Source organism: Sceloporus occidentalis, unplaced genomic scaffold (assembly GCF_023333645.1).
Source record: "Sceloporus occidentalis isolate IW3139 unplaced genomic scaffold, rSceOcc1.0.p SCAF_2, whole genome shotgun sequence".
In the NCBI taxonomy this organism is placed as follows: Eukaryota; Metazoa; Chordata; class Lepidosauria; order Squamata; family Phrynosomatidae; genus Sceloporus; species Sceloporus occidentalis.
This window is the reverse complement of record NW_028316982.1, coordinates 61,558,047-61,585,443: the sequence shown is the minus strand read 5'-3', so window position 1 is coordinate 61,585,443 and position 27,397 is coordinate 61,558,047. Positions and strand designations below refer to the sequence as shown.

At 42.9% G+C, this 27,397-nt stretch overlaps 1 protein-coding gene across 2 annotated transcripts; it reads left to right on the top strand.

Annotated features, from left to right (window-relative positions):
* The first annotated feature begins 291 nt into the window (after window positions 1-291).
* LOC149318446 (T-cell leukemia homeobox protein 1-like) lies at window positions 292-27,397 on the top strand. Of its 2 annotated transcripts, none has more exons than XM_089507799.1 (3): window positions 292-838; window positions 10,254-10,455; window positions 27,175-27,397. In XM_089507799.1, the coding sequence occupies exons 1-3, from the start codon at window positions 292-294 to the stop codon at window positions 27,395-27,397; spliced, it is 972 nt and encodes a 323-aa protein (XP_089363925.1). The 2 variants fall into 2 exon arrangements, with proteins under 2 accessions (XP_089363925.1, XP_089363924.1); XM_089507798.1 differs by having other exon boundaries at window positions 10,218-10,455.

Below are 27,397 nucleotides of genomic sequence, written 5' to 3'. Positions count from 1 at the left end.
TGATTGATGCCCTTGCAACGAGAGAAGCGGCGAGCCAGGCAGCCGTCGGGTGCTTGCGTGCCCCCCACAACCCACCCTCCCCTTCCCCCCTTTTTCCTCCCCTTCCTCCTCTTGCATCCTCCATCCCCCCCACCCCACCCCTTCTTTGGGAACCAGCGGAGCCAGACTGGAGCATCGGAGCGTGTTTTCCCACCTTCTCTAGCTTGGAGTACCGCCGTGGAAGGAGGTGGAAAGCGGCCCTCTTTTTGGGGGGTGGGTGGGGTGGGGGTGGGGTGGGGAGGGAGGCCCAGCATGGATCACCTCGGGGCGCACCACATCCACCCGAGCCACGCCGCCGAGCCCATCAGCTTCGGGATCGACCAGATCCTCAACAGCCCGGATCAAGGAAGCAGCTGCATGATCTCCAACGCCCGGCTCCAGGAGGACTACGGCTTGGGGGGATGCAGCGTGGTGAGCAGCGCTTACAACGCCATGGCCGGGCACTACGGCTCGGCCTCGGGCGGCACCAACGCTGGGGGCGGCGGCGGCGGCGGCGGCAGCGGCTCCTCTTCCTCCTCCGTTGCCGTGGGTTACAACCCAGGCGGCGGGCCTTGCAGCATGGCTTCTCTGGCGGGCTCTTACAACATGAACCTGGGGGTCGGGCCCATGAATGGGAACCATAATAACGTCAACGCGGCCGGGGGGGTGATCCGGGTGCCGGCCCATCGGCCACTCACGGGCGGCGTCCACCAGTCCCTGGCCACCGCCATGCCCACCGTCCCTTCGGTGAACAACCTCACCGGGCTGGCCTTCCCCTGGATGGAGAGCAACAGGCGCTACACCAAGGACAGGTTCACAGGTGAGTGGCCGAGGCAGGAAAGGGACCGTCCCCCCTTTCTTTCGCTCTCCTCCTCCCGGGATCCCTCAGTATGAATCTGGATCCCTTTCTTGCCTCCCGGCAATAGAGTCCGAGTCGGGCCCCGGGCGACCAGAATGGTGAAGGGTCTGGAAAGCATGCCCTGTGAGGAGAGACTTAGGGAGCTGGGGATGTTTAGCCTGGAGAAGGGAAGGTTAAGAATGATATGATAGCCCAGTTTAAATATTTGAAGGGGTTCCATATTGAGGAGGGAGCGAGCTTGTTCTCTGCTGCTCCAGCGAACAGGACCCGGAGCAATGGATGCAAACTAGAGGGAAAGAGATTCCAGCTGAACATTAGGAGGAACTTCCTGACAGTAAGGGCTGTTTGAGAGTGGAATATACTTCCTTGGAAAGTGGTGGAGTCTCCTCCTTTGAAGGTTTTTAAGCAGAGGCTGGAAGGCCATCTGTCGGGGATGCTTTGAATGTGAGTTCCTGCATGGCAGAAGGGGATGGGACTGGATGGTCCTTGGGGTCTCTTCCAAGACTATGCTTCTATGATTTGTAGTTTAGATTATTACCGCCATTGGCTTCACTGATATCCACTCAGCCCCCCATGGTGTTGTGTGCTGTTGTGTGCCTCCAAGTCATTTTTTGACTGATGGCAAACTTATCCTAGGGGTCTCTTGGAAAGTTTTCTTCAGAAGGGTTTTTGCCGTGGCCATCCTCTGAGGCTGAGAGAGTATGACTTGCTCAAGGTTACCCAATGGGGTTATTTATGCTCCAGAGGGAAATCGAACCCTGATCGCTGAAGTTTTACTCCAACACTTAACCACTACATCACACTGGCTCTCACCTGCCCTTCATATCCCTGACTTTTTTTTTTTAATCCAAGGATTCAAGCATCCACGGCTTGATTTTTTTTATACATACACACACACATCCACATCCACATTCCCTAAAGCAAACCTCGATTTTTGCCGTGTGGTAGAAGAGACACCGTTTCGCCGTCCCATTGTGTTTAATGGGACTTGAACATCCACGGATTTTGACCCCCGGAACCAAACCCCAGCCGACACCAAGGGTCGACTGTACGGGATCTTAGATTTATGGCCTCATAAAAACCTTATGAAATTCGTGGGGTCTCTTTAAGTAGATAGGCGACTAGAAAGGAGCATACACACACACACACACACACACACAGAGGGCGATTAGGCCTAGGATCTGGAACTGGGAGCGGCGGTGTTTTATGGTAAAATAAAATACAATTTTTTAAAAAAGTTTAAAATGCAGTTTTAAAAAGACTAGTATTAGCTGAGTCTGATGAGGAGGAAGGGAATCGCTGAAGCTAGCAAAGTATTCTTTCCTCTCCTTCATAGTCTCGAAGGTGCTTCGGGATTCCCTTGTAATTATTCTTATGAAATTGCCAGTATTCTGTGGCAAAGAGGCGAGATTCAAACCGAGTTGTTAACGCGAGGTTTTACCTTTGCTGAAACTGCCACTAAAGTGTTGGACGTCATCCCCTCGAGTTTTCCAAAGCTCTCCTTACAAATAACTGATGTTTCTCCAATAATATAGCCGTTTTCGTCTGTACAATTAGTATGTAGGGAGATCTTGTAGCACCTTTGAGACCAACTGAAAGAAAGAAGTTGGCAGCATGAGTTCAAATGCATCTGACGAAGTAGACTTAAATCTAGGAAAGCTCATGCTGCCAACTTCTTTCTTTCAGTTGGTCTCAAAGGTGCTACAAGATCTCCCTAAATATTGATGTTTCTCCAGTTTCTCTTCCTAGGAAGGCACGTTCTGGCTTCATAGATTTTGACTGAACAGAAATGCCTATGGCCTGAAAAATGGATTGGATGGCCCAGTCTAGCACCCATAGAAAACAATTCTTGAGATCGCACTGTCTATTCATCTAGGCATCGTTCACGCTCAGAGAAAAGGGGGAAAAGGTCTTATCATTGTGTCGCCCTTACTTCTTGGAAAGACACTCTCAGAGAATATAAGTAGTACGAGAAATACGACAACAATTGCCACCTTAGATAATGCAGTCAGTCGATTTATATAGAAACAGTACATCGGTTTTTGCAGTGTGTGTGTGTGTGTGTGTGTGTCTATCTGTCTATCCTATATATACACACACACAAACATACTATACACACACCTATTTAACAACGCAACTAGGCATCTCAAACATGATCATACATATTAAAGGAAGGATTTCTAATGTTCAGAGACAGTTCCCCCCCCTCTAAGATCAGGATATTATTTTGGAATTTTATTATTATATTATTATTAATTTGGAATTAATACGTGTGTGAAAGACTCGCGATAGATTCGTGTACACACGTGTACTGAAGCAGCCTTAAATGCACATATGTTTTGTGTGTGTGTGTTTGTGTTAGAGGTATATCTGTCTGCCTCTCACATACACATACACACCCTTTTTCTCCAGCCAGACCGTATTATCTGATGCTGACCCGTATAATAAATAATGAAAAGGCAGGATCCAGAGGAGGCTGGGAGGGATGAGCAAAGCGGATCGATAGCTGGGCCCTGGGTCCTGGATGCTCCTTCCGTCTCTCCTTTCACGTCTGTCTCTGACCTATAGCGAAAAAAAGGTGCATCGGTGTGAATGGCCACCTAGAGTTTAGTAGGCGATCCAGGGAAATAAAACCCGAAAGCCTTTTCAGGACCAACTCAGCCACCAAACAACCCAGGCGTCAATCCTATGTCGGTTTAAATCCATACCCGAGCTCCATCAATAAAGGGCCCATTATCTGACGCCTGAAGAAGGCTCGGGTCTCCCCAGGGAGGGAAGGCTAGAGATCTCCCCAAGGTCTGCAAGTTCAAACTAATGATGGCGTGGAAAAACCCAAGCAAGACAGATGGGCAGAGGAACCTCGGGAGGCTTAGAAAGCCAGCCAGGAGACAGCTCTCCCGCAGGACTCCGAAGGGAAGACCCATCGATTGCAATGGCAGGGAGGCAAGCAGAGAGGCACCGGCGAGAAAGTAATTTGCGGCCTTGGCTTCCTTCCGAGGAGACAAGGCTACCAACGACCCGCACTGCGGAAATAACCCGGTTTGACTTCACTTAAACTGCCATGGTTCCATACTATGGAATTCTGGGAATGGTAGTTTCTTGTGGCACCAGAGCTCCGCTCTGAACTCTAGTCCAAGTGCTGTCAAACCGGGTTATTTATGCAGTGCGGATGCATGCGATGAATGTTTATTGCGGATGACCCGACCGACCCGTATTCCCTTTAAGAGAAAGGTAGATGCTCCTCTTTCTAGTACTTCTCCTGCAGTCTCTTTTTTCGTTTTCTTTAGAAAACGGCCTGAATTAGTTAAAACCAGTTCCTAATAAGGGCCTGACTCCGGTATGACTCTGGATGTATCTATCCTTCGCTTGGATAGGCGGCGGGAGCAGAGGCCTACTTCGGCCTTTCGTTCCCTCCGAAGGTCTGTAGTGAGAAAAAATAGGATTTTATGGGACTACAAACCCAGATGCAGCTTTTAGATGCACTAAAATCGTTAATATATATAGACAATCTTGACACTGTCGAAAAAGAAGTGTAGAATTTTCCTCTTTTCTTCTACTTTTCACAGAGGATTTAAAATGATAAACAATGAGCTCTGTGAGCATTTACTGTATTCAATGGGATTTACTCCTGGGTCGAAAGTGGCTAGGACTGAAGCCTAATACAATGTAAAAGGTACCACAAAATAGTTCTAAAATATTCTGTGTTCTTCAGACTGATTCGCTATTACTAAAGTATTAATGATGATTCATTCATAATGGAGAAGGTAAAAGGTAAGCATGAAAAATCCGGCAAAATTTGATTTTGGATATTTATCCCCTCTGCCTTTCTCCAATAAATAGCCAAATGAAATTTGGTCAGTTTTCCACTCCTTCCTTCCAAAATCTCCCCTCCATAGCTCCTGTAGAAAGTATGTTTCTGGCTGCAGTTAAGTGCCATAATGTAAACGTAGGGATAGTTGGAAAATAAAAGGGTAGATGATATTATAGGGTCCCATTCAACAACAACAAAAAAAAATATATCCAGTCAAATTTGGAATCTGAAGCAAGGTTCAGGATTATTATCATTTTTATTGTTTTCGAAGTGGGAAATTTCGCTTGCAAAGGTTGTGAAGTACAAAGATTTATGCAAACTTGGATCAAAAAACCCTCCTTCTTTCTTAGCAAAAGGGGAAAGTAGCTGTATTGTTTATAACGACTAGGAGAGAAGGGGGAAAACAAAATCCAGGTAGGTCAATGCTTTCCTAAGGCCAGCCAAAATTTCGTTAGGCTAGCAACAAAATAATGTCCAAATTCAGGAGAATTAAAAAATGTACACACTATTTTGTGACTTCCAACTCTGTGATTCTAGGATTCTAAGTATTTTAGAAACAGTTTTAAGAAACTCTTGTAGGAAATATTATTATTACGATGCAGAGATTCTTCCCCAGAACGCTGCAAAACAGTAAACTCTGTATTGTTTGTTATTCGCTTATAATATTATTATTGAACCATAGAAAAGAACTTTGTGCCAATAAAGAAAGAAAGGGCTTGAAAACAGGCCAGATGAAGTCGATTTAAAACCAGACCCATAACTAAGGGAAACCTCGAGGCACCCAGTCCGGACTCGACCCCTCTTTCCCTAAACACAGGCACTCGCGGCTTTTGGTACCTTCAGGGCGACCGGGCGTCCTCCTTTTCCAGGACATGCCCTCCCTTCCAACCTTCTGTCCAGGAGGGATTCCAAAACGTCCTCCATTTTGAGCAGGACTAAGAAGCATGAATTCATATTTCTGTGAGCGGTTGTAGCTTTTAATTGATATCCTCCGTTTGTCTTGAATGTCCTCCATTTACGGTGCCCTGTCCTCCTTTGCGGGAAAGGACATCTGCTCATCCTGGCTACCTCGAGATCTCCTTCTTGTAGTGAGAGCGATTTCTTCAGCTTTATTTAAAGGCGACCCTGATTTTATCTTATTTTTCGGGGGTGGGGGGAACTTAAGAGACACCTCGAAAAATCTTTTTTTAAATACCTTTATACACACACACACACACACACACACACCTACATGTGTGTGTGTGTGTGTGTGTGTGTGTGTGTGTATATATATATATATACACATATACATGTGGTTTTTAATACACGTGTGTGTTTCAGCCTATCTTTTACATATATGGGTGTGTATATAATAGGTGTGTGTGTGTGTGTGTGTGTGTGTGTGTAGATAGATAGATATATAGATAGATACACGCACATATATAGATAAAGATACACACACACATATATCTGTCTTTTCAGCAAAGGTTGAGTCCATAGTTCTGACTCATATCCTTTGGTGTTCAGAATCGCCACACATAAAGGACGACAGAGATCCACTAGATTGTAGGAGAGGAAAAGCGATCTTTTTCTATGTTCAGATATATTGTGTTGTTGTTCAGATTTGGCCCATTGTGGTCGCAATCCGAGGCGCGCTGACACGGAAGTAAGCTCCGTTTAATTAAACTGGATTTACTTCGGAGTAAACCCAGCGATCCTCCACTTGTAGAGGTTATCTTTAGAGGATCGTCTTCAAAGGGGAAAGGGTTTCTCTAGGTTCAGTGAGCTATACACTCTACTAAGTACTTATTCAGCCTTAATTTTCCTACCTTTTCTAGTGCTTCCTTCCGAAAGGAATGGATTCACTTTGTATCATTCCAATTAACTTTTTGTTTCCTTCAAGATCCAGTTTTGAATGTTGGACTAAGATTTCGGGGAGTCTCATAGAAAGTCACTGGATGGCTTTGGGCAAATCTCTCAGCCTCAGAGGAAGGCAAAGGCAAACCTTCTCTGAAGAAAGCTTTCCGAAAAACCCCTGTAAGAGGCTTGCCGTAAATCTGACTTGAATCGACTTGAAGGCACACATCAACAGCGAAGCCCCTTTTATTCCACAAGGATTTCCTTTACAGAGTCTTTGAGCAACAACTGTACAGTATTTCGGAATTACCCTCAGTGCAGTAACTTTTATTTTTCACCCCCCAAATTAAAAATAAACAACAGCTACTTCCCTAGGAAGACATTTTGCCAGGAAATCCGGCCGATTTAGGCCGCCGCCACACTACTGAAATAAAGCAGTTTGACACCATTTTAACTTCGAAGGCTCATTGCTGTGAAATTCTGGAATTTGTAGTTTGGTGGGACACCAGAACTCTCTGACCGTGAAGGCCAAACAGAGTCACAAAACTACCAATCCCAGATTTCCATAGCATTGAGCCAGCAACCAGTTAAAATGGTGTCAAACTGCTTCATTTCAGCAGCGTTGCAGAAGCCATACAGACAAAAAGCCTGCGGGGGGGGGGGGAGTAAGGGTCGGGTAAAACATTAGTAAGTTTTAATTGCCTCTTGTACCCGCCTACAAAACACACAAGAAAAAAAACCCCGAAGTTACTCTTTCTTCGTTACTTTCCTTGTGTATCCCGAGGAGGGAGGAGGAAGGGAACCCAACCAGAAGCGAATTCAAAATTACCAGACTATGGTCCAGATTTAATTCTGTTCCAATAACCCGGCGTCGTTTTATGTTGTGTTTTAGAGTTTCAGTTTTCATAACGAGTATATTTTGTAAGAGCTCGGGGAAGCGACTTGGGAAGACTACAAATCCCAGAATCCCGCAGCCAGCTCAGCTGGCTGCGGGATTCTGGGATTTGTAGTCTCCCCAAGTCGCTTCCCATCGTTGTGCAACTGGAGAAATATTTTCATGGTCCCCTTAGGGGGGATTCTGGGGTTTATAGTCCCCTCCCCCAAGTCACTTTACAATAGGGAAATGTTTCCATGTTCCACTTCCTAGTCAAGGTTTATTCCATATACTGTGTGTGTGTGTGTGTGATTGTGTTGACCCTGTTGTGTGTGTCTTTTTTCTGTGTTTTGTGACTGAGTCCCCAGTATCCTCCTCCTGCGCAATTCAAGTTTCCAAAGGCTTCAGCCTTTGCAAAAGAAACAAAAATATTTAAGTATCAAAAAGTATCAAAGCCAAGGGTCTAGCTTTAAATCAGCCGAGTAGCAGAAACGATGCTTCTCTAAGGGCAAGGAGCTCGCAGTTTAAACAAAAGTTTCCTAATGGCTTATATATATGCATAAGGGCTACATCCTAACCTAGCTAATGAATAGTTCAGGTAGAAGAAGAAAACTTTTTTTATCATGTGGTGGGTAGATTTAAATGGGAATTTTATTATGCTCAGGAGCTGAAGATTACAGTGCTGAAATGTGAAATGTACTAGAGCAAAAGTTGTTATTCAGGTCATGACAAATTCTCTGTTTAGGAATATGAACAGTCTGGAAATGGCTCCTAACTCAAGATGTTAACCCAAATAAAAAGAAGCACTGCAGAGATAGTTTGGGGACAGTGAAACAAAACCTATAGATAAAAGATCCCACGTCTGATAGAGACGTATGCTGGAACATCCCATGAATATACAGGGGTGTAAATGTTTAATTCAATGTAACCAATGAAATGTGACTTTTAGTTTCCTTTGTGCAAAATGCTATAAAAACTTGGTTCATTTTAGAATCGTGGTCCCTGTAATTTGGAAGAATTCACTGCTGGGAACAACAGCTGCAGCTAAAAATAAACATTTTCCCTTTCCGATCGACTGCTTGGTCTCCCTGATGATTTCTGGTTAAAATTCTGTTTTTAAGATAATCAATAACAATCTCACCATCTTTCCGAAGAAAAATCGAGAAAGGAGGGAGATGAAGGACCCGATGGGGCAGGAGAATCTGTGTGTGTGTGAGAGAGAAAGCTTCCTAAAATGAAGTGACCTGAATCCCATGGTTTGTTTATAGGGCTAAAAAGGTACTTATTGCCCTGTGATTCAGTTAGAACTGTGCCCTTTAAGGGATTTTGGACTTCAGCTCCCAGAATCCCAGACTATTGGCCAACACGGCTGAGGCTTCTGGGAGCTGAAGTCAAAAATCTCTTAAAGGGCACAGTTTGGAGACCACTGAGTTAGAAGAAGCAAATGGGATAGTTGCATGCAGGAAACCCTGTCTGTCTGTCTGTCTGTCTGTCTGTCTGTCTGTCTGTCTGTCTGTCTGTCTGTCTATGAGGAGGGGGAAGACAGAATGGTAAAATCTTCCCACAGTTGAGCCCACGAAGCTTTGTGGGCTGCGGGATTCTGGGACTGGTAGTCCCTACAGCACTTCCCATCGCTCTGCAACTGGGGGAACTTTTTAATGGCCTTCTTTCCCGTCGAAGTTTTGTGGGGTGGGGGATTCTGGGATTTGTAGTCCCCCCCCCAAGTCACTGAATAGACTAACTGAAAGAAAGAAGTTGGCAGCATGAGCTTTCGTAGACTTCAGTCTTCTTCCTCAGATGCATTTGGTGGAGTGGAAGCCAAGTACACACACACACACACATATGCCATTGGTATTTAAGGATGTCAATTCCAATGACAAGTCCTTTGTGTATGGGAATGAAGTAATGAAGTTGCAGGTCTAGTTTTAACGACGGTCGATGGTCTTTAGTGCACAAAGACACAAGAAACTGGTTTTTGTGCATGGACATGGACTGGCAGATCCAGTTTTGCAACGGGACTAGCCTGTGGTGGGAGGAATAGATTAATGTAGGGCACCCCCATGAGGATGGGGTCAGACAGTGTTGAAACTTGTGTAGTATGTCAGGAAACCATTGTCTTTGTTCAAGCCATTGCCGAGGGACTGTTGTTTGTGGATGAATTTTAGTTCGGCAGTCCCTCAGCAATGGACTGAATAAAGACAAGAGTTTCCTGACACACTACACACACTTCAACACTACCTGACTCTATCCTCATGAGGGGTGCCCTACATTCATCTGTTCACCTCATCACAGGCTACCCCATTGCAAAACTGGATCTCTCAATGCACAAAGACCCGTTTCCTATGCCATTGTGCACTAACGACCATGGTTAAAACTGACCGGCAACTTCACTTCCATACACAAAGGATTTGCAATTGGAATCGGCATACTCACATACCAAAGGCGTGTGTGTGTGTGTGTGTGTGTGTATTTGGCTTCCACTCCACCAAATGCATCTGAGGAAGTAGACTGAAGTCTACGAAACCTCATGCTGCCAACTTCTTTCTTTCAGTTAGACTCAAAGGTGCTCCAAGATCTCTTTCTGTGTTGAAGCTGTATGTCTCTCTCTCTGTGTTGCCCTATAACTGTGTCCCCTTCCCATGCCACTGTCTCGCGTGTCTTTCTTGCCTCTCCCCTGTGGCCCACGCCGGTGGAATCCCTCCTGACCATGTCGCCGCTTGCTTCCTTCCTTTCTTCTTTCTTTATTTCCTTCCTTCTTTCCTTCTTTGTTCCCTGACCCCCTCCCATACCCCTCTCCTGCCCTCCCTCCCTCCCTCCAGTGGCCCTCTCACCGTTCACTGTAACACGCCGTATAGGTCACCCCTACCAGAACCGGACGCCCCCCAAGAAGAAAAAGCCCCGCACCTCCTTCACCCGCCTCCAGATCTGCGAGCTGGAGAAGCGCTTCCACCGGCAGAAGTACCTGGCCTCGGCCGAGAGGGCCGCCTTGGCCAAGGCCCTGAAGATGACCGACGCCCAAGTCAAGACCTGGTTCCAGAACAGGAGGACCAAGTGGAGGTGAGTCCCCACGCAGCCAGGGCAGCAGGGAAGGGCCAAGCCGGGCTCCTCTTGGCCTTGGGCTTCCTCGGCCCAAAGCCAGCCGACTTTTCCACATCACACAGTTGTAACGCACTGGATCCAGTTTAACGGCCACCCTGCTGCTTTAGGAGTCGTTTCCGATTTATGACAACCATCCAAGGGGGGCCCAGCATTGAGTCATGGCAGTGAAAAGGGTGTCAAAGCGGATTATTTCTGTACTGCGGGTGCAGACTGAAGCCTCCGAGGGAAACTAGAGGCCCGTCTTCCTCCCCATTGGGTTGTTGTTAGGGGGCTGCCTTCCAGTTTCCACATTTATGAACACTTTCAGGTGTATTGTTTTTTATTGTAACCCGTCTCGATCCGTAGAGAGAGGCGGGCTAAAAATCCTCCTCCTCCTCCTCCTCATTATTATTATTATCTTGTTGTTGGGTGCCTTCAAGTAATTTCCGATGTATGGCAATCCTAAAGGGGGACCCATTATCATTAAGTCATGGCAGTGAAAGGGGTGTCAAAGCGGATTATTTCTGCACTGCGGGTGCAGCCTCAGACTGAAGGCTCCGAGGGAAAGTAGAGGCCTGTCTCCCTCCCATTGGGTTGTTGTTAGGGACCTGCCTCCCAGTTTCCCTATTTATGAAGGCTTTAAGATGTATCTTGTTGTCGGGTGCCTTCAAGTCGTTCGGACTTATGGAGATCCTAAGGGGGAGTCTACCATGGGGTTTTCTTGGCAAGAAGAGGTTTGCCATGGCCTTCCTCTGAGGCTGAGAGAATGTGACTTGCCCAAGGTCATCCAGTGGGTTTCATGGATGAGCTGGGAATCAAACCCTGGTCTCCAAAGTTGTAGTCTAGGCAACACTCAAACCACTAGGCCACGCTGTCTCCCTTAAGTACCATGGTTACATCTTATAAAATCCTAGGTTTTGCAGTTTAGGGAGGGGGTATTTAGGGCCAAAAGCGCTCCTCTAGTGCCTCAGGCCAAACTACAAACCCCAGGGATACAGATTCTACAGTTTACAGCCATGGAAAGTAATTCAAAATGTTGTAGGGCAAAAGGGGCTGAAGTCCTGTTGCAAAGGAAGGTCTCTTCTCAAATTAGAAGGCCCTGCACAATTCAAGGACCCTGTGATTCCCCTTTAATTCCTAAGTCAACATCCTGTGGATGTCTGACATTTGCAGTTTAGGGAAAGGCATTTGTTTAGAATTCTCAGCCAGACCAGTCTAATGTTAAAGTTAAAAGAAGTTATTCTTTTTAAACATGTTGTTTGTTTTAATATTGTCATAATTTAATTCTATTTTAATGTACCTTGTTTTGTATGCTTTTAATTGTACTGTTTTTTAAAAGTATTGTAAGGTGCCCTGAGTCCCAGTTTTGGGGAAAGGGCAGGATATAAATGATGATGATGATGATGATGATGATGATGATGATGTTGCCTCCCCAAACTGCAAAACCCAGCATTCCATAGGAAGCAGCCATAGCAGTTAAAGTGAAATTATAGTACTATGACTGTGCAGTGTGAAAAGACCTGCAGCTTCTGTCATCTTTATTCATGTGGATGGAGAGGTAACTGGACCCCTTTTCCTCTTCCCAGTATTATTTTTTGCTTTTGTTTGTTATTATTTGGGAAAGTGAGGCTTTGAAAGTCATCTGTCTGGTTCTCACAATGTGTGCCAGTTGTGACCCTCCAGGCCCTAGATTTGAGTCTTTCTGGGTGGGCAGTGGGCAACTCATGCATTGGAAAATGTGGCCCTTGCATTGACTCTTGCTCCTGTTTAATGCACTGAGTTCTGTATATTGTGAAGCACAGGCCTAATGTGGTCTGTTCAGTATAAGAGAACCCTTAGATCTGAGTCACTCATTTGAATAGATTTTTTTAATCCATCAAATAATCAGTTAATTATATCGGCTTATTTATATGTTTCTTGGCTAGGCCTGTTAACACAGATCAGTAATGGCTTGGATTCTGTATGTTAATCCACTCCCACAAGGGTTGGTGTCACCTGGTGGGGTAACTCATGGTCTCCCCCCCATATTTAACTCCTCCCATATCACACCATACAGCATCTTTAGTAATGTTTATTACACTAATGTTACTCCTGAATTGTAATTCTGCGTATCACTCAATGTAAGGGCAGGAGTTGTAACATAAACAACTAGTGAAATTAAAAGTATACCTTTAAGTTACAGTGCACAGCCAAAATGTATTTACATATGCATAGTTTCCTGTGCTAAAAGTGAAGATGTGGTAAAATGTGATGGTTTTTAAGGGAAATTTAAAAGAATAAAAATAAATATTGTTTTTTAAAAAAAATAAAATTAAAAAATTAAAAAATTTGAAATTTTAATTTAAAAATAATCATAATAGTATTTATTTTACTCTATTTTTAACAAAGGAATCAAAGTGGATTATAGCAATGTAAAAATGAAACATCATAACATTAAAAATTAGAATTTAAAACCCCCCAAACCCCCGACCCTCCCACCCCTTTTTATTTTTATTTTATTTAAAAACAAACCAATTCTCCTTTCTCCTCTCACTGAGCTTAGCCCCACTCCCACCATCTCTTAAAGCATTTTATGGGGAAGTAGACCACAGGCTGTTTCTGCCAAAATAGTGGTATTTGAGGGGCAGTGGTGTCACCTCCTCTTATGGTGCCACCCAGTGCGAATGCACCCCCAGCACCCCCTTAGTGACGCCACTGACAATATGGATTCATTGATTCAATTGTCGAATGATCTGTCAACACATAACAGAACTCCACTGGATTCATTGGGTCCTATTTGGACTGCCTATAGCAGTGGTCTCTAAATTGTGCCCTTTAAGGGATTTTGTACTTCATCTCCCAGAATCCCAGACTATTGGCTAATATGGCTGAGGCTTCTGGAAGGTGAAGTCCAATTTTTTTTCTTAAAGGGCACAGTTTGGGGACCACTGGCCTATAGGATTGAAAACCTTGTGTTCACTATAGCATAGCATCTACACAGTTTATACTGCATAGTCTCTTTGCCCATCAATCTGCCCATATTTCTCCATCTACTGCTTTTAGTTCCCCTTGAGGCTGATCTCATGCCCTGCCTGTGAATCTCTGCTTGACCCAGAAGGACCTTGGGTCTTCCTGACAAGAAAGACTCTGCTTTCTTTTTCTTCTTCTGTATGTGGACGTCACCTCTCTTTCCCCCATGGATAATCCAATTCCTACCCCATAATGGTGTACTGGTTTGAGCGTTGGGCTATGACTCTGGAGATCAGGCCTCCATTCCCCTCTGGGCTATAATGGAAACCTACTGGGTGACCTTGAGAGAGTCACACACTCTCAGCCCCAGAACATCCCATGATACTTTAGGGTCGCCATAAATCAGAAGCGACTTGGAGGCACCCAACAACACTACCCCATCTAACATATCCAGGGGTAGATGTGTTGGACATATAGCAAAATAACATCCCAGATCCACAAACATCCAGAAACAGCTGCAAGAATTCCATCGCATGGAGCCATGGCATGTAGAGCAGAGTCAGCCCAGATTAGCCCTGGTGCCACAACAAACTACAGTTCCCACTATAATCCAATTTGATATCTCTGTAACTGCCTTTGCTTTAACTGTCCTGGTTTATTTTGGCACCAGAGCTCTCTGACAGAGAAGGCTAAATGTCTCACAAAACTACAGTTCTCAGAATTCCCTAGCATGGAGCCAGGGCAGTTAAACCGGTCTCAAACTGGGTTATTTCTGCAGTGTGGGGTTGGGTTTTTTTTTTTTTTTTGGTTTTTTTTTTGACCACAATATCTTTAGGACCAACCCAAAATTGGTTTTGGATTGACTAAAGAATATACCTGAGAATAAGGTAATGCGATGGGAGGGCTGCATCTACACTGATGAAATAATCCAGGTTGACATCACTTTGTAACTGCTGTGGAATTCTGGGAATTGTAGTTTTGTGAGATATTTAGCCTTCATTGTCAGAGAACTCTGGTGCCACAAGAAACTACAAATCCCCAGGATTCCATAAAATGGAGCCATGACAATTCAACCTGGATTATTTCTGCAGCGAGGATGCTACTAGGTATGTCAGGGATCCAATATTTCCAGAAGAAGCTTCCTAGACCTACCATATTAACCGATTAAACTCTGGGGAAGCGAACAAGTTAGTAGGGGGAGCACTTGAAATGTTACTTTTGTGTTTTTCAATCTCAAGTCAGTAGGACAGATCATAAATTTTCTTTTTAGTGGGGCATAAAAAAGGGGATTTCCCAAGATGGTGGTTGAGTTCCTGGCCTTTTTCATGTCTGGAGGTTTGAGACCTAAAGCTCATTGAGGGAAGATTTCATTGAAGGTTTAGAAATACAGGTTGAGACCAAAAGATAGGGAGGAAATGGCAGGTGGTTGAGATTGGGTTTTTTTTTTTTTTTTGGGTTAAGTTTAAACCAAGGATAAAATTAATCAAAGGGGAGGGGGATGTAAGTACAAGGTGTGAGTTCAATAATACCCTTCCCTTCCCATGGTTCTTTTGAAATTATTCTTTTTAGTACAACTAAAACTATTTGAGTGGGAAAACAACGCATTGCCAGTTTCAAACAAGAACTTTCTCTGTATACAAGTATATACTTCTTTCCATCCAACATGTTCCCTCTCTCTACTTTCCATTATAATGGTAGACAAAATACAGTCCTGCAGATGCTTTTGGACTTCCTGTTTCCAACATTCCTCACCATTTGCTATGCTGGCCAGGACTTTTGGGAGTTGCAGTTCAAGACATCTGGAGGGTGCATTTGCCCAACTTCAGCTATGCTTGCCCTACTAAAGGCAAGCATAGCTACATCTTTCTCACTTTATTTTGGTCCTTTGGATGCTAATTTAAAATCTGAGTCTTTCAGAGAGTTGGCCTCCTTGAATCTGATGTTTCCTTGCTTTGCTGTTTACAGGTTTTGGTTCTGCTTCCCACTGTTTTTAGTTGGTTTTAGTATTTAGGGTTTTGCAATTTGTGCTGTGCTTTACAATTTGATTCGTGCTTTTGATCTTACCTTATTGTGTTATGATTCTTTGGTTAAACCTCCCCCCTTCGCAAAGGAAAGCATGATACTTATTTTTAAATTGTATTTTTAAATAAGGAATGATTAATTTAGTTGGCTCCCTTTTACTTATGATATTGACTACCATTTCAACTTTCTGCTTGGTTATTGCTGCACAGGTAGCTAAGCACATACTTTAATATTTTAATGTGAACTTGGTTCAGACACAGAGAATAAATCCCACTGAAAAATTTAAAAGAAAAATGAGATAGCAGTACATATTCTGTATTCTATTGCTAGTTATAAATTACTGGTATTCATGTTTACAATTCCAGGGTGGTTAACTCCCCAATAATTGTGCTTAGTAGTGCAGTTGCACTATGGGCCCTTTTGCACTACTCTGCACTATATGATTCCACACTTCCATTTTAACTGCCATGGTTACATCCAAGGGAATCCTAGGAACTGCACTTTAAGGCAGGGAACTTGGAATTATCAGCCAGAGAGGTCTAGTGCCTCCCTAAACTACAGATCCCATGATATTATAGGAAGCAACCATGGCACTATGGATCATAGTGCTGCATCTGTGCAGTTTGAAAGGGCCCATCATGGAGAAGGGACCTTCTGGCTTTCTAACCTGCCAGAGGCAAAGCCAGTTTGTTCTTTCTTATGAGGGATCCAGGTTGGGGAATGATTGGCAGGGGAAGATTTGGAAGAAATCCATATAACTCCCTTAGAAGTGTGTGTGTGTGTGTGTGTGTTTGGGAGGGGGTATACAGATATACAATGAATTAAATCAGAAAGATCCTGTATAGAATGACAGGGATGACATTAGAATGTAAAGCAGAAGCAGCTACTGAAATAACATTTGCTGTGGCAAGGTCAGAAAAGGAATGAAAGGGTTACAGGATTGACTTTTATCACTCTGATGGAGGTTTTTTTTCTTTCTGTGGCTGGAGATAGGCGGGATGAGTTGTGTGGTTGCATCTACAGTTCTTTCCCTGGAGCAGTGAGTGAGTTGTCTGTGGTATTTAGAGGGGGATGGGAGGCAAGGAAGGCATTTTAACAGCCCTCATTTTAACTTCACCCTTTGGCCCCCTCCAAACAAAATGCTGCCTGTGTCTATGGGAATTGCCATATTTTGCAAATGAAGTGATCTGCTAGGACAATGAAAGCCAGCCTGGCATAGTAGTTTGAGCATTGGGCTATGACTTTGGAGACCAAGGTTCGAATTCTGTCTCAGCCATTGTAAACCCACAGTCTCTCAACATCAGAGGCTGGCAATGGCAAAACCTCACAGTGGTGGGGAACTCAAGCTCTCCAGAAGTCCCTGGCCTTCAGCTCCTATCAGGCGTACAGAGAATGGCCACAGGGATGATGGGAGTTCTAGTCCAACAAAAGTAGAAAGCCCCCTCACCTCCTGTTTTGGACATTTGGCCATGGACTGGTATGGATGGATTGACATGGGCAAAACTGAAAGGGTGCCAAGGATTGGAGACTTCATACACCATAGATCTAGGGTCTCATTCACACTGCTTAGTTATAGTGCTATGATTCCACTTTAAATGCCATAGTTCCATCTTATGGAAACCTAGAAATGGTTTAGGGAAAGCTACATACAATTCTCTGCCAGAGAACCCTAATGTCTCACCAAACTATGAACCCCAGAATTGCAGAGGATGTAGCCATGGCAGTTAAAGAGGAATTGCTGTTATTGTGTACCTTTCATTTGTTTCCGACTTATGAAAACCCTTGACAAGATTTGTTTAGAGGAGGTTTTGTGGGGTAATTTAAGTTTTGTAAACCTTCAGCCTTTGCTAAGGAAGCTAAAATAGTGAGTATCACAAATATCAAAGCCAATCCTGTTAGGGTCTAGCTTTAAATTAGCAGAGTAGCAGAAATGTGCTCTTGCCTAACTATGCTTCCCTAAGAACTGAGACTGACTCAAAACAAAACAAAACAGCAACAACAACAAACCTGTAGTTTTTAGTTTAAAACAAAAGTTTACTATTGGCTTTAATCTATATTTGCATATAAACTAAATCCTAATCTAGCTAGTGAATAGTTCAGGTAAAGGAATATTTATCTCACCAGTTTTCCAAAGAAAGTTGAGAGTGGAGGTAGATGGAAACACATTGTAGAGAATGTCAGTTAGTCCAGGAGAGAGTGACCTAATTCACATGGTTAGTTTGAATGAGAGAGAGAGAGGAGAGTTTGCATGCAGAAATTTCCTATCTATCTATGGAGGGGGAAAGAGATTGCAAAAATCTTCCAACAAGTTTGCCCTTGCCTTGCCCCGAGGCCGAGAGAGTGTGACTTGCCCAAGGTCACCCAGTGGGCTTCATGGGCAGGGTGGGAATCAAACCCTGGTCTCCAGAGTCATACTCTCAAACCACTATGCCATGCTGTCTCTCTAAAGGGGAATTAAAGCACTATAATTTTACAGTGTGAAATAGTCCATGTGTATCTTTGCTCAGAAATAAGCTGCATTGAATGGGACTAACTGTTCAGGACAATTGCAGCCTTTTTCAAATATGCAGTCACATGGATTTTTAAAGTCATAGTACATTTCATCGCTTGGGTGTTAAATCCCATTGAATGCACTAAGAGTCACATCTGTGGGTAGATCTGGCCAGAATGGCACTGAGCAAATTGGTGTGAGCTGTTTTCTGGCCTGTGTTTCCAAGGAAAGTATGGAAGGTTTGGGGGGGGGGGTATGTTTCTGTGTGCTGTCAAGATTGGATTCCTCCCATGAGACTTTTAATATCAGTTCTAGGAAGGTCTGCTTGCATTTGCATATTTGCAATTAAAATGAAGGAAGTTCTTCAGCATAGCTGTAAGTAAGCTTGTTTGTTTTCCACTGCATTCCTGAAATAAATTGGGCTGAGACACATAGTGCTTGTTTTTGTTGTTGTTGTTGTTATTTCCATAAGACTGGGTTGTGTTTCTCTCTTTCTTTGACAAACGACTCCTTTGGCCCCACTGAGGGGTGCTCCTAACTGAGAAAAATGTCCCGTACCGAAATTAATAATCTGTTTTCACTAATTATTAATACAATAAAAGGATGCTGGGTTGCATTTTTTCCCTAACTCAAAACAGTATTAAATATGTATCAGGAAGGAAAAACTACATTATTCATGTTGTTCTTTCTTTTTGTCAGAGAATGATTGGAAGACTGCTTTAGAGTCCTCTCCCGACAACACACTATTTAAAGTTTGTAGGAACAGTATGCACAAAGCAGGATATAGCTAGCCCTCTTATAAGATGCAATCTTACACTGGAATAAACCTTGGGGAACTCCATAGAGAACATGTGGCTCTGTACATGTTGTTGACTACAATTCCCATCGTCCTTCATGTTGACTAAAGCTGATGGGAATTCCAATCTAGCAACAACTTTGTTCTTGTTGTTATTGTGTACCTTCAAGTCATTTCAAAATTACAGCAACACTAAAGCATGTTGGGTAATTTAAGTTTCCTAAAGCTTCAGCCTTTAGTATGGAAACAAAAATATTGAAATATCAAAAATGTCAAAGCCAAGTCTGTTAGAGTCTAGCTTTAAATCAGCAGAGTAGCGGAAATGTGCTTTGTCTAACTGTGCTTCCCTAAGAACTGAAACTGACTAAAAAAACAACACAAGTAGCTTGTAGTTCAAACAAAAGTTTACTAATGGCTTTAATCTGTACATACATAGAAGCTATATCCTAATCTAGTTAGTGAACAGTTCAGGTAAAAAGAAATCTTTATCTCACCATCTTTCCAAAGAAAGTTGACAGAGGAGGAAAATCTTTGAGAAAATGTAAGGGAGAGTGACCTAAATCACATGGTTAATTTGAATGAGAGAGAGAGAGAGAGAGTTGCATACAGGAAATCCCCATCTATCTAAGGAGGGAGAAATAGAACTCAAAAATCTTCCAAGGCAAACTTATCATGGGGTTTTCTTGGCATGATTTGTTCAGAGGAAGTTTGCCACTGCCTTCCCCTGAGGCTGAGAGAGTGTGACTTGCCCAAAGTCACCCAGTGGGTTTCATGGCTGGGGTGGGAATCGAAACCTGGTCTCCAGAGTCATAGTTTGACACTCAAACCACTACGCCACACTGACTTTCACAACTAGAGGTTCCCAAATCCCCCTTTCTGATGTATATAATTACAGCTTCGGTGGGCAACTGCAACCCTTCAGGTGTTGTTACACTGCAACTCCCAGAATCCATCACTATTTGCTAATGCTGGTCAGGGTTGATGGGAGTCATAGGCAAAAACATCCGGTTACAGTTGCTCGTTTCTTTTCCCAGTCTTGGAAGCACAATCTGATGCATGCTTTCTTCAGAAACAGAAATCCACTGAGTTCAGTGGGACAGTTCCAGGTAAGAGGTTATACAATATTGTAGCCTAAGAGACACAGAATTCTTTGGGAGAATTACGAAGTACACTCATGCATCCCACTATACTTAACAATGAGAGTGTCAGGCATCTGCGCTCAGTTATTAAGAAAAACCCTTTCTTCCTAGCTGTGTGATTCACACTGATTTCCAGATAACAAGTTTCTAAGACCTTTGAATGAATTCTATGTTATATTCTTCAGCCTAGGTGAAATAATAAGAACCCCACAGGTAATACGTACCATAAAGAATTAAAATAAACTAAACTGAACAATACAGGACTAGCACGAGTTTTTTTTTAAAGCTCTTGTATGCCTGAATTTTGTGGGAACTGAGCCCCTGGATTTATTATTAGATTGAAATGAGTTATGGAAAATGGTTGAGTAGCCAAGAAGTCCCTTTTTAAATTCCTTGCTCTGTCGTGAAACCCACTGGGTGACCTTGGCAAGCCACTCTCTCTCAGTCTCAGAGGAAGGCAGTGGCAAGCCTCCTCTGAACAAATCTTCCCAAGAAAACCCCATGAATCATGATAGGGTTGCCTTAGGGTCACCATAAGTCAGAAATGATTTGAAGGCACACAACAACAACAACAACAACATGACATCAGTCCATGTTCACATAGCAATAAAAGAACATGATCCAAGCCAATGTTACAGCAATAAGAGCCCATAATTTCAGGTCACCATAAGTCAGAAATGGCTTGAAGACACGCAACAACACAGATCCAGTGTCAACAGACATGTATGTGTTTACTTGAGTGTAATCTTTGCAAACTCAGTCCATAAGATTGAGACCTCTCCACTGAACTGTGGTAGTACTTGAATATGCTCTTTGAAATGGTTGAACTGCACATCTTTGTATTTAAATGCATTATCCCCTTTTAAACAAGCCTTCACAGTAAGTAGTATAAATACCTTTGAATTCAGTGGGACTTACATTTTAGTTTAAAAACTGTTTTCCAACTGAAGTGTGATCATAAATTATGACAGCGGCTTAATTTTGACTAGGTCATGTTCCATCTCATTAAAAAAAGGCTTCCAGATTGAATTAATCTTTTATGTCCTATATTTCTGTTTCACTCCTCCCCAGATTTCTTGAAGAAAATGGTCTAAGGTTTCAGAACAGAATTGATCATTTCAATTCTGTGTTCCACAGAAGCTAAAATATAGGTTGTAAAAGAGCCATTCTTAATTTAGTATCCATGTTTTTGGGTAGTATTAACTATGCACATTCTCCGTTTGATGTGATCTCACTCCGACTAAAAACATGGCAGACAATAACTGTTTTATATTATTACCAAACCTCTAATGATTTATGAGCTGAAGCATTGTAAAGAGATCAATACCAATGAAGATAATAAAAAGGAGTTGTCTGTAGTTTCATTACAAACTGAGTTTCCAAACAATTTATTACCAAGTGGAACAGAATGGAAGGGAATTGATAGATGATAGACAGCCTCCTAATCTCTATCAGAGAAACTTGATAAAAAGTTGGGGGGGGGGGGGAAACGTTTTTGCCATTGGAGATTTTTGAATGAGGATGAATGAATGGTAGGTGTGCTGTAACCATCCTATTTGCAGTTCTGATGGTTTTGGATTTAAGCAAATGTTGCTTACCATTGTAACCCCGGGTTCAGGGCTGGCGCTAACATTATGCAGTGTGGAAGTTGCATCTGGTGGCATGAATGATGGGAAGCAGCAGCAAGGTGATGGAGGAAAGGGCTTTGTGCTTACTTTATGGGACCACAGGAGCATAAAAAACTGCCTTACCCTGAGTCAGACAATAGTTCATATAACCCAGTATTGTCAACTGTGATGGGCAATGGCTCTCCATAGTTATAGGTACATTTTTTCCTAGCTCAGTGTGGAGATTCTTGGCATTGCCAGATGGGTTCTCATCCAAGTATTAACAGGCTTATCTTCCAAAATCAGACATGATTCAGATAGGATTACAGATATCATAAGAACATAAAAAGAGTCATGGTGGATCTGAATGAGGGCCTCACTAGAACAACATTCTGTTTGTACTGTCACCAGCAGTGTTGCCAATTTCTGGAGAATTCCCCAGAATCTGGGGAATTAAGAAAATTCCTTCTGAGGATTTTGACTGAATAATAATAATAAATATTTGGGAATTCTGGGGATTTTGGATTTTGGTAAAACATTTTGGGGGATATCTTCGAGGCTTGTTGGCAGCAATGGTCACCAGTCAGGTCTCTGTGTGAAGCCTGCTGGCAGGACATGCATACCACTGCATTGTCCATGTCATACTGACTGGCAACTGATACATAGAAGCATACTGCCTTTGATACTGGAGATCATACCTAGCCATCCTGACTAATAGCCACTGATGTCTCCATCCTCCATGAATCTAACCAGTCTCTTTAAAAATCTGATGACGTCGGCAACCATAACTGCCCTATGCTAGCTAACTTCTTTCAGATGTAATGGGAAATAGGAAGATTGAATTACTAGCCCATATGGCTTTTGAACACAGAATGACAGCATTTTATCCTATGCTTCAGGAAGCAAAATGTCCTAGCCTGACCCTGCCTGGATCACTGCTCCTGTAGAGCTTTAGGCCCAACTGTGCATGTATATGTCTTCAAGGTGCCTGTTGACTTAAGAGATCCCCATGAATTTCATAGGGTTTTCTTAGGCAAGGAATACTTAGAGGTGGTTTTGCTAGTTCCTTCCTCTGAAATATAGTCTTTAGGACCTTTTGGCCCTAGCTCTGTGTAAATACTAAGACAAGTAGGCTGACTGTCACACTTCTTGGTCACTTACTTTTCTCTCCCATGTCTTCCAAACCTGGTTGTCAAAGTGAAGATATTTGGCAGAAACTGTACTGTGTTGGTTCTAGAGGAAAGCAAATTTTTAAAAAAGTGCAACATGCAAATATTTTTATTGGGCAGAGGTCTGTTGGAAAACAAAACTCCATAAGGATTCTTATGGCATCTGAAAGACTAACAGATGTATTATTGTATGAGTTTCACAGACTAAAGTCCATTCAACAGAAGGATAAAAGTTATCTTGGGCTGCATCTGCACTGCAGAAATGATCCAAGTTGAGACCACTTTAACTACGATGGCTCAGTGCTATGGAATTCTGGATACTGTAGTTTGTTGTGGCAGCATAGCTCTCTGACAGAGAAGGCTAAATGGCTCACAAAAAAACTACAAGTCCCAGATTCCATAGCATTGAGTCATGACAGTTACAGCAGTGTCAGTCTGGATTATTTTTGCAGTACTGATGCAGCCTTTAAGATAGATAGATAGAGCTGCCAAGCGAAGACATCATAGACATCAAATAATTGGTGTGATGAAGTGTGTTGTGTGCCTGAAATCTTATGCCATATCATACTTGTTAATCTTTAAGGTGCCCCAAGGCTGTTTCTATTGTTGTTGTTTTGCTGTAACAGACTAACATACCTGTATTTCTGGAAATTGCTTGAGAGGAAAAGAATTCCTAAGCTCAAGAAGAGATACAACAAAGTTGCTTCTGTCATTAGAATATATACTAGGCCATTTTAGATGCCTGATAAACAAAACAATTCAAAACTAAGAAACATTTTATCTCTAAAGCCACCATTTAGGAGGAACTCATTATTTTTGACAATCCAATTATACATTTGCCCAGGCCTGCTCTAAAAAAAACCCTCCCACACCCTTCCAGTTAGTATGTAGTAGCTGAAAGTCCCAGTTGGTTTAGTCCTGAGTTTAGATAGCTAGATAGTAATAATTTTGAGTGAGCACCAATAACGTGCTTCCAGTATACCAAATCTGCTTATAGGTGATGCCAGCTTCCTGTAGCACCTGCTGCTATGACTGGGATTCTTGGAGACAAAGTCCAAGAAAGCAACTTTGCCAAGCTGTTTCCACAGTGCAGGTACTGGAATTTTGATTTTGTCTGCAGTTTTGTATCTATTTACCTGGAAATCCCATTCAACTTTGTAGTACATACTTCTGAGTAGTTTGGGATTACATGGTTTACTGGAAATAAATCCACTGGAAATTTATATTTGGGATCAGAATATTAATGTGGATTTATGGGACTCATGAATACCTGCTGGATACAGATATTCACATAATGTCATTGATGTAGCTGATTAGAAGACCCCAGAGATGTAGCCAAAGGGGGGGTCCGTGGGGTCTGGAGCCCCCTTTCTGTTAGATACAATGAATTGTGTGTGCCGCGCTCAAGCCCCATTATAATGGTGGCACTTAGTCTGGACACCCCCCCTTCCCAAAATCCTGGCTATGTCCCTGCTTCCCCACAGTTCCCTGGTTCAGATGTGGAGCACCTCAGTTTGAATACAATATGTCTTATCTGATATGATCCGATTGTCAAGAACACCTTTCTAATGACAAAAGCATGATAAATTCAAAAAAGAGATGGGATTAATGTACTGGTATATATTGCCGTCAAGGACTAGCACTATTTCCAGCTATACTGGCTGCAGGATTCTGGGGATTTTGGTGTTGTTTTTTAAAAAATTAACCATTACAACTTTGGTTTATTCATTTGATTGTGGTGATCTTTTCTGAAGCAGTGGCCTCCTGTACACAATCCCATGTTACTTTTCTGCTTGAAGCAGAACAGCCAATGGCATCTCCTTCCTGGGGATACATGCATGTGTTTTCACTCATATGCATGCAAACACACACACACACTCAGTGTCAACATGCCCTTGGCCACCCAAGTCAGTCTGCCGCCTGAGGCAGAAAATCTCACAAATGCTGCTCCCTATTCCTGGCATAAAAAAAAATACAATTGTAATAAATTAAATAACCAGTAGTTTGTTGCCTTTTCATGACAGTCAAACTCTGCAGCCTGGGATGGTCAGCTTTCATGTGGCTCTCTCTTTTTTGGTATCTAAAATCACATGCGACCAGATCTCACCAGAAATGAACCCAATCTCTGTTTTTATGGAACAAATTCTCATTCACATAGCATGTTTCATACCAGGCAGCCTGCTAAGATTTTTTCTTTCAGTGTGCTTAGTTTCTGGAGGGAAGGAAGGGAGAGATGGGTGCTGCAAGCCACTCTTAATCCGATGTCTGCAGTGAGGTGCTTTATTTGCTTGATTTAGCATCTTCTGCCCATGCTACTGAAATCCACTTGGGAGTTTAGACACTGTAAAAATCAAGCATATCTTGGAAATGTTACCTTTTGGGATAAATCCCAGAATCTCCCAGCCAGCATGACTTTCTCCATGCTTACTTTTCAGAAGATAATTAATTATTTAATTATTATTAACTAAAACTCTGGTGGTGCAGTGGTTAAATGCTGGTGCTGCAGCCACAATGCTGTGAGTTTAATCCTATAGGAGGGCTCCAAAGTGCACTCAGCCTTCCATCCTTTCATAGGTCAGTAAAATGAATACCCAGCTTATTGGGGGCAACTGGCTTACACATTGTAAACTGCAAACGTTTGCCATAACTGGCTTAGGGAGTGTTAGTTCACTGATAAGCGGTATAAAAATGTACTTGCTATTGCTATTGCTGTTTGATTCTGAAGAAAGAGATATTATAGGATGTGTGAGTTTTGTAGAATGTTATTTTACAAGGATTCTGAAATATGAAGGTACCATTGTCTTTTACTAGCAGGATGTTCACTAAATGAGTGAATATTTGTAACCTGCATCATAGATCAGCTTGCCAAACAACTTTTCCAGTCATTATAAGCAGTGCAGAGACTACAATCCTGCACTGAACAGGTGAAACATATCCCTGCCATTTTTGCATTTGTCAGGCTTCACAAGGGGTCTCTGCTGGTGTTGCCTGACAGTAGGCAGGAGAGGGAGACAATTCATATGATAAAGAATCAGCTGGACTCAGCTGAGAAGCAAAAAGAAATGATGCAGCACTCACAGATGGAGTGCATCCTCCATTCCTTCCCTTTGGAGTCTAGAACAGCCACATTTTGAATGTCCATATTGCCTCTTTATCTATAAGCAGAATCTGCAGTGGCACTTCCTGGGGCTTAGCAGTGAAGGTGAGGATAGTCTAGAGAAGAACCCCCCTGTGTCCCATCCAAAAAAGAAGCATATGCATGCGTAAGCCACACTTATGCTCTCATATGCCACTAATAGAATGGTGCCCAGAGAGGGCTGAGATAACTTGTTGTCAGCTTCTCTCATAATGCTGGAGTTCAGGGTTACCCAATGAAACTGATTGTCAGTAAATACAGGATGAATGCAGGGGCATATGAACGATCTATTAGGTGCTGATGTGACACAATCTTAAACTTTGCATCGAGATAACATTTTCCTTATGTCTGATCCCAAAAGATGGAGGATGGCTCTGTCCAATTCCTCTCACCTTTTTGATTTTTACTTCACGTGCCTCATTGGTGAAACAGTTCAGGAGGAAACTGTTAGCACACTGTGACAAATCAGAGCTTGTCATGGCAGAGTGGCATGATGGCTGGGGGGTTCTGGGAGTTACAGTAAAAAAACAAACATTCCCAAGTTATGTGACAAACAGGGAAGCCATTTCAGTGTAGGTGCACTTCTTTTACACTCAGACATTGCTTTTCCAAGCCAGAGGCATTTGGAAGCTATAGGACTCCTTGTGAGTAGGAAAATAGTGCTTCTCAAGCCCTTCAATTTCCACCAAGTAGACTGATTATCCTGCTCACCACATCATAACTTGGAACTCTGTTGAATGGCTAGGCAAAAGTGAGCAAGAGCAGATCCTGTAGCTAAGTGACAAAACCTGAGCATCTCAAATGAAAAGAACAGATTTCTTTCACTCAATCAGAATAAGAGCATGGAGAAATGTGAAATCATATTACAAAGAAGATAAACTATATCCTGAAGTATATGCTAAATCTAAACCAGGCTTTGTTATTTATCTTCTCTAACAGACCTGCAAAACTGTAGAAGCCTTTCTGGAGAGTTCATGCAACAAACCCTGTACCCTTACCTAGTGGCCTCTGGTGTTATTGAGTAACAGTTCTCATGGATATGGTTGGGGATGATGGTTGTTGTCTCTTCACAGCAACACACTGGGAAGGTGTAATATTGGGATAGACCGTATGTAAGAAGAGACAAAAACATTGACAATAAACTCATTTTATTACAGGAGGCTTATGGGAGGAGCTGGAGATAGGGCTGACTGAGCCAGTAACAAAGAAGCTAAGCTTCCCTTGGGATGAAGGACATTCTAGCAATACCTAGAATGTTATTATATGAGTCGATCCTTTGGTGTACTGAAAGGAAGAACAACTCAAGCAGTAAGGGATAGCTAGGAATTCTTCCTCCATTTGTGATCTATTGTAGTATCTAGATATGATATATGTGCATGTTTCTCCCAGGCGACAGACTGCAGAGGAGAGGGAAGCTGAGAGGCAGCAAGCCAATCGCATCCTCATGCAGCTCCAGCAAGAGGCCTTTCAGAAAACCATCAACCAGCCCATCCAAGCAGACCCCATCTGTGTTCACAACTCCTCCCTCTTTGCCCTCCAGAATCTCCAGCCATGGTCAGATGACTCTACTAAGATTACCAGCGTTACTTCTGTAGCATCAGCCTGTGAGTGA

What these genes read in the sequence shown, in the direction of transcription:
- LOC149318446 (XM_089507798.1), top strand. Translation starts at nt 292, where the DNA reads ATGGATCACCTCGGGGCGCACCACATCCACCCGAGCCACGCCGCCGAG. An exon ending in CACCAAGGACAGGTTCACAG is followed by an intron (nt 839 to 10,217) that starts GTGAGTGGCCGA and finishes CCCTCCCTCCAG; the next exon opens with TGGCCCTCTCACCGTTCACT. An exon ending in AACAGGAGGACCAAGTGGAG is followed by an intron (nt 10,456 to 27,174) that starts GTGAGTCCCCAC and finishes TGTTTCTCCCAG; the next exon opens with GCGACAGACTGCAGAGGAGA.